This window comes from Borostomias antarcticus (genome assembly GCF_949987555.1).
Source record: "Borostomias antarcticus genome assembly, chromosome: 24".
NCBI lineage: Eukaryota > Metazoa > Chordata > Actinopteri > Stomiiformes > Stomiidae > Borostomias > Borostomias antarcticus.
The window spans coordinates 5082897-5090525 of record NC_140257.1 but is presented as its reverse complement, the minus strand read 5'-3'; the positions used below and the strand labels follow the sequence as shown (position 1 = coordinate 5090525).

The following is a 7629-nucleotide window of genomic DNA, read 5'->3' as shown; positions in this document are numbered from 1 at the left end:
TTGTATTTGCTAAAGTTTTTAAATCATGTCCAGAACTATAAAAATTGGTGTTTTGGTCTTTTGGTCTTTTGGTCTTTTTCACAATTATTATGTCTATCCCATCTATTGATGTTTTACTTTTCAATTTCGTTACCATGGACACAATTTCCCTTTCACTGACATCTCCCAGAAACATAGACTGTAGCACTTTGCTTCCCTCTCTCCATCCACCCTGTGCAGCCCCATCAGTGGGGTTTTCAATGGTATTTGAAGTTAGCCAGCCTTCGTTATGAAGCCCTTAAAATAAGTGTTTTCAATCACAGAAGAAGCAAAGGGTTTTTGATGAGGAAGATGCAGGAGGTGCTGGGGCAGGTGGAGGAGTGGGCGGGGAGGTGGGGGGTTTAGGTTGTCGGTGGAGAAGCCGAAGATGGTGGTGTTTGGGCACAAGCGGAAGGGGGGAGGGCTGGGGTTGTCCCTGTATGGGCAGCCACTGGAGAGGGTTAAGATATTTCGGTTTCTGGGGGTGTACTTTGATGAGAGGCTGACCTGGAGGGTGCATGTGGATAGAACGGTGGAGAGGTGTGAGAAGGTGGTGAATGTGTTGATAGAACGGTGGAGAGGTGTGAGAAGGTGGTGAATGTGTTGATAGAACGGTGGAGAGGTGTGAGAAGGTGGTGAATGTGTTGATAGAACGGTGGAGAGGTGTGAGAAGGTGGTGAATGTGTTGATAGAACGGTGGAGAGGTGTGAGAAGGTGGGAATGTGTTGATAGAACGGTGGAGAGGTGTGAGAAGGTGGTGAATGTGTTGATAGAACGGTGGAGAGGTGTGAGAAGGTGGTGAATGTGTTGATAGAACGGTGGAGAGGTGTGAGAAGGTGGTGAATGTGTTGATAGAACGGTGGAGAGGTGTGAGAAGGTGGTGAATGTGTTGATAGAACGGTGGAGAGGTGTGAGAAGGTGGTGAATGTGTTGATAGAACGGTGGAGAGGTGTGAGAAGGTGGTGAATGTGTTGATAGAACGGTGGAGAGGTGTGAGAAGGTGGTGAATGTGTTGATAGAACGGTGGAGAGTTGTGAGAAGGTGGTGAATGTGTTGATAGAACGGTGGAGAGGTGTGAGAAGGTGGTGAATGTGTTGATAGAACGGTGGAGAGGTGTGAGAAGGTGGTGAATGTGTTGAGGTGCCTTGCGGGGAGTGATTGGGGGGCTGTCAGGGGGACGATGCTTATGGTGTATCAGGCTTTGATCCGGTCTGTCCTGGACTATGGTGGCCTCGCGTATCAGATCTTCACAGATGGTTCGGTGGACCCCCGGAGTGGGAAGGCTGGTTTTGCCATCCATACCCCCCAGTTGCGTTTTACCGAGGGCAGGCGGCTGCCTGATGGGCTGTCGGTGTTCACTGCTGAGGTGATGGCGCTGGTGTGGGCGCTGGACTGGGTTGAGCGTGCGCGCCCGCAGCGGGGGGTTGTGTGTTCTGACTCAGCGGCTGCCCTGGGGGGCCTGAGCGGGGGTTCACGGGTTAGGACCGATCTCATTCTGGAACTGGTGATGGCTCTGTACTGGGTGGAGAGGGTGGGGGGTAGGGTAGGGCTCTGTACTGGGTGGAGAGGGTGGGGGGTAGGGTAGGGCTCTGTACTGGGTGGAGAGGGTGGGGGGTAGGGTAGGGCTCTGTACTGGGTGGAGAGGGTGGGGGGTAGGGTGGGGCTCTGTACTGGGTGGAGAGGGTGGGGGGTAGGGTAGGGCTCTGTACTGGGTGGAGAGGGTGGGGGGTAGGGTAGGGCTCTGTACTGGGTGGAGAGGGTGGGGGGTAGGGTAGGGGGGTTATTAATAACCTAAGTACACATTTCCATTTCCAGAGCATCACCATCTAGTGTCTCAAGCATGCAGTACCCAAGTGTTTCCTTCTTTGTTTTTTGAACATATATTTATGTGTCATGGTTATCATTTCTGTTGGTAGTAGGTTCCATGGGTTGTTGCAGATCAGAACAGTACGCTGGTGCAGTAAGTCACTATCATGCTAACGTATACCCACTGTCTCTGTTCAGTTTGAGGACAGCGAAGACGACTTTGACAGGTTCGACTCGGACGACGAGCTGTCGTACCGGCGCGACTCGGTCTACAGCTGCGTCCCGCTGCCCTACTTCCACAGCTTCCTCCACATCAAAGGTGACTACATCCTCTTCATGGATTCGCTGGTTGAACACGATGAGTTTTTCATCTACATACTCCGTAATCTACAGATCACACATGAGCTACGAATCACAGTTGACTGGGATATTATCAAAGTTACATACAGTTGCGAATTGGATTCTCAGTGCTGTCTAGAGATGGAACGGCATGAAAATCACTTTTATGGAGACCAAAATGATCATGGTTATCAGTATTATTGTGGTATTGTTAAAATGTGCTGAAAATGTTCAAAAACGACTGCTAGACACTGAAATCATTTTCATATTGAAAACCACAAATAAAATTAGCAGCACCAATTTTGTTGTTTGCTTAAGCATTAAAAATAATGCGTCTTGGAGAGTGTTGCTAACTTTGGTTGATGCTGGAGAGCATTTACAGTGAGTTTTTCAAAGCAAAAAAATCAAGCATGGTTTTAGTGATCATTTTATCACTAAAATGTAATTTAATTTTATCACAGTTGATCATTATACCCATTATACCGGAGCTGTCATTTCAAATCTGACTGAAAGATCATTTTTAGGGTTTAGTGGGTATCTAGATGGCACTGCAGTCATTAACTAGAAAATTGCATGTGAATGCTGAGCAGCTGAATGGAATAGCAAAAGCATTGCTGGAAATGCATGAATGTGAAAAATCTGAAATGTCAAATGCATCACACCTGAATGGTTGATAATCCTGGAAGCTGAAAAGCCTGGAAGCTGAAATGTGAAACTGGCAGAATTTGAAGCTGAACTGCATTGCCTAAAGAAGCTAAAAGCTGAAATACATTGCTACAAAAGGTGGAAGATAAACTGTAATACTGTCAAAGCTGAAACATGGACTAAATGATGGAATGTATTGCTAAAAGCTTGTAAGATGGAGAACCTGGAAGCTTAGCTGAAATGTAAAACTGGCAGAATTGGAATTGCATTACCTAAAGAAGCTAAGAACTTAAATACTTTTAAACTTTTCAACCTGAGTAGTTTAAGCCTTTAGTCTTTAGCTTGAAAGATGAGCAATAGAGTAATACTGTCAAAGTTGAAAGATGGAATAAATTATGAAATGTATAGCTTAAAAGCTTGGAAGCCTGTCGGGGACAGTACAGTGACCTCTGGGCAATCTCTATGCACTAAACGGTGAAGACCGTGTGTCTCTAGCCCACATGGGCTGAGTTCTGTGGTTCATGGCGTGGATAGTGGCGTGGTGGAAAGACTGCCCCCTTGGGTCAGAGCTGGTCGGGGGCAGTGCATTGACCTCCGGGCAATCTCTTTGCACCCACTGGTGAAGACCGTGTGTCTCTAGCTCACTCGGGCTGAGTCGTGGGGTCTGTGGCGTGGATAGTGGCGTGGTGGCAAGACTCCGCCTCCTTGGGTCACAACCGATCGGGGACAGTACAGTGATCTCTTGGCAATCTCCATGCACCCACCCATGAAGACTGTGTCTCTAGCCACCTCAGAGACTGTGTTGTGAGGTCCGTGGTGTGGTAGTGGCGTGGTGGCGAAACTCCACCCCCTCGGGTCAGAGCAGGTCGGGGGCAGTGCAGTCATGTCCGGGCAATCTCCATGCACCCACCAGTGAAGACTGTGTGTCTGTAGCTCACTCAGGGTCTTAGTTGTTGCGTCTTTGGCGTAGATAGTGGCATGGTGGCGAGACTCCGCTCCCTCAGGTCAGAGCCGTTCGGGGACATTGTAGCCCTCTCTGGGCCTCCAACAGGCACCCAGCGGTGAAGACCGCGTGTCTTTAGCCGCCTCAGAGGCTGTGTTGTGAGGTCCGTGGTGTGGTAGTGGTCTGGGAGCGAGACTCCGCCCCCTCGGGTCAGAGCCGGTCGAGGACAGTGTACTGCTCTCCGGGCCACCCACATGCTCCAGGCCACCCACATGCACGCAACTGTGAAAGCTGTGTCTTTAGCCAACTCAGGGGCTGAGATGTGGGGACTGTGGCGTGGATAATGGCGTGATGGCGAGACTCCGTCTCCAGAGCCAGTCAGGAGGAGGTCAGTGATTGCCAGGCACCCCTCATTGGAGACCGTGTGTCTATAGCCCACTCCGGGGCCGAGCAGTAGCTATGGAGGTTTTGTATGGAAGTTGAAGTGAGAAGCAGTTGCAGTGAGAAGTAGTATGTGTTTGTTATAAGTACAGCTAGTACTACACTGAAAATTGATTTAACCACTCGTCATAACTCATGGTTTTATTGAGTTCAATAGCTGAAAGAGGAAAAAAGGTATTAATATGAGTTTACAGCCTGAAAAAGACTGTCATTCTGAATATTTCTTTGAATATAAGGAAGGAAGGAAGGAAGGAAGGAAGGAAGGAAGGAAGGAAGGAAGGAAGGAAGGAATATGAATGCTACCACAGTAGTCATAAAAGGGTGCCTGTACAGAGAGCCTGCACGTTTCCCCAAATTCAAATCCCAACTGAAATTGTGAGCATCCTCTCATTCACTTCAATGGAAAGGCATGCCGGCTTCAGACAGCTCTCTCTCAAAAAGTATAAAGGTCACAGCCTAGATATTGACACCGTAGGAATCTGGAGAAAATGCTGAACATTTTAGGCTATGATATGTCCGTGTAGCTTAAAAACTGTAGGCACGGCGACGAGTTAGAAAAAGGGTAAAAATGCAAAATTAGCAGCTCAAAAGTTAGTGTGGGCCCATACGTTTCAATGGAGAGTGCAGTTGCCGAACAAATCATCATACAGCGAAAACTATGTCACACAGCTTAGATACTTACATTGTACGAATCAGCACAGTTGTGTGAACATTTTGATATAAAATATGTGTGTGAGCTGTTAAAACTGTAGGCATAGCGACAAATTAGAAAAAGGGTAAAAATACAAAATGAACAGCTCAAAAGTTAGAGTGTGTTGCCATACGTTTCAATGAGGAGCACAGATGCCGAACAAATCGTCATACAGCGAAAACTGTAAGTCACACAACTTATAGACTTACATTGTACGAATCACCACAGTTGTGTGAACATTTTGATATATAACATGTGTGTGAGCGTCCAAAACTGTAGGAGTGCCAGCAGTTTACAAAATGTGTGAATATTTTCAAAGCAACTGCTGCCACCACTCTAAAAACATAATGATACTGAACATTCCACCAGCTTCTGCAAGCCAGCCCACCTAACTATAAAGAACTGGATAACAATAGTGTGAATGTTTACAGCATTCACACTCACAAGGCCAAGACCATGAGTAGTGACAGTCCCCCAGCAGGTAGAGGCCCTGTCTCAATACTCTCAGGACCAGGTAGAGGCCCTGTCTCAATACTCTCAGGACCAGGTAGAGGCCCTGTCTCAATACTCTCAGGACCAGGTAGAGGCCCTGTCTCAATACTCTCAGGACCAGGTAGAGGCCCTGTCTCAATACTCTCAGGACCAGGTAGAGGCCCTGTCTCAATACTCTCAGGACCAGGTAGAGGCCCTGTCTCAATACTCTCAGGACACACTTTCCCCCTCTTCCTAGTAGAAATCACTGACCTGTGAAGTATAGCAATCATGTCAGAGATGACCTGGAGGGCAGAGGAAGGGAGCAGGGGAGTTGGAAAGGGTTCAGAGTGGGTTTGGCTGGGTACCCCCCCACCATGCCCCCCGCCCCCCCACGCCTGGCTGCTCCCCGTCTCATGAGGGGCTCAGAGGAGCAGATGGAGGTGTGGAGCGTGACCTTCCTCTTCACCCTGGCTCCCCTCAATGACACTCTGTCTCTCCTTTATTCTGAGTCAGGAAAGGATCCATCTCCTCATGGTCTCTCTCTCTCTCTCTCCCTCTCTCTCTCCTCCCCCCCCCCCCCCCCCCCCCAGGCGGTCTGATGAACACGTGGCGCCGGCGTTGGTGCGTGCTGAAGGACGAGACGTTCCTGTGGTTCCGGGCCAAGCAGGAGGCACTGAAGCAGGGCTGGCTCAACAAGAAGGGCGGCGGCTCGTCCACTCTGTCCCGCCGCAACTGGAAGCGCCGCTGGTTCGTCCTGCGCCAGAGCAAGCTCATGTACTTCGAGAACGACGGCGAGGACAAGATGAAGGGCATGCTGGATATGCACGCCGCCAAGTAAGCCTCCCCTCTCCCTAGTGCCTCTCTCTCTCCCCCCGAACTTCTAACCAGGTCCAGTAGATGCCCCCCTGTCACCCGCAGACCACCCTGAGTCCGATAGATACCCCCGTGTCTGCTGTGGATGTCCAGTACAGCCACTAACCCTGTCATCCTCCCTAGTGTCTCTCCCTCTTATACTCTTAACACACACACACACGTACACACACACATACACCAGTCCACTTCCGGCTTTAGGCCTGGACCTGGGCCCAGTCCCCCTTCCCCTCACCCTAACCCGGGTCCGTATCCTTTTCCTAGCCCCACCCTACCCCTGACCCCTGCCTCTACCTGGACCCAGGCACACTCACACTCACACACACACAGACACACACCAGTCCTGGGCTCAGATCCCCTCCCCCTCACCCTAACCCGGGTCCGTATCCTTTTCCTGAGTCTGGGGGTTGAAGTTTGAGCGGCGCCTGATTCTTCTGTGTTGCAGGGAGATTGTGGACAACACGGGGAAGGAGAATGGAATCGACATCGTGATGCCGGAGCGGACCTACCACCTGATCGCAGAGTCTGCCGAGGACGCCAGGTACGTCTCCATGACAGCACAGGGACAATACGTCCCATTCGTCATGGACAGACACTATGCATTATGTTGCCTTTGTTCGTTTCATTTTTGTGTGTGTGTGTCTGGCGTGTGCACACATGCGTATGTGATTGGTGAGCCGATCGCGATTGGTGAGCCGATTGGCTGACGCCCTCTCCCTGTCTCTCTGTGATTGTCTGACACCCTCTCCCTCTCTCTCTGATTGGCTGCAGCCAGTGGTTCAGCGTGCTGAGTCAGGTGCACGGTTCCACGGAGCAGGAGATCAGGGAGATGCATGACGAGCAGGCCAACCCCCAGAATGCCGTGGTGAGTCCTGCACCTACAGGGGTTAATACTGTTATGGGCGGTTTCAGAAAGCGTGTAGAGTGAGAAGGGAATGGTTTTGTACTGTTGGGGGAGGGGGTGGTTGGTTGTGTGTGTGTGTGTGTTTGTGTGTGTGTGTGTGTGTGTGTGTGTGTGTGTGCGTGTGTGTTTGTGTGCATTCATGTTTATAGTCTCTCTTATAAAGGTTTATCACTCCCCCGTCTCTCTCTCCCTCTCTCTCTCTCTCTCTCTCTCTCTCTCTCTCTCTCTCTATCTCTCTCTCTCTCAGGGAACCTTGGATGTAGGGATGATAGACTCGGTCTGTGCCTCAGACAACCCTGAGAGGTAAGAGTCATCACACTGCAGTAACCATGAGTACATCAGCTACCATCACACTGCAGTAACCATGAGTACATCAGCTACCATCACACTGCAGTAACCATGAGTACATCAGCTACCATCACACTGCAGTAACCATGAGTACATCAGCTACCATCACACTGCAGTAACCATGAGTACATCAGCTACCATCACACTGCA

General features: G+C 49.9%; 1 protein-coding gene across 1 annotated transcript in view; it reads left to right on the top strand.

Annotated features, from left to right (window-relative positions):
* Positions 1 to 406: 406 nt before the first annotated feature.
* LOC311325264 (unconventional myosin-X-like) overlaps positions 407 to 7629 on the top strand; it is a gene marked incomplete at its 5' end in the record, with an annotated part of 13683 nt that continues 6460 nt past the window's right edge. Inside the window, 7 exons of the mRNA XM_084457931.1 lie at positions 407 to 558; positions 1192 to 1549; positions 2023 to 2143; positions 5948 to 6191; positions 6673 to 6768; positions 6999 to 7092; positions 7379 to 7434. Coding sequence (XP_084314057.1) covers positions 407 to 558; positions 1192 to 1549; positions 2023 to 2143; positions 5948 to 6191; positions 6673 to 6768; positions 6999 to 7092; positions 7379 to 7434 — 1121 coding nt within the window. The remainder of the gene's footprint in view (positions 559 to 1191; positions 1550 to 2022; positions 2144 to 5947; positions 6192 to 6672; positions 6769 to 6998; positions 7093 to 7378; positions 7435 to 7629) is intronic.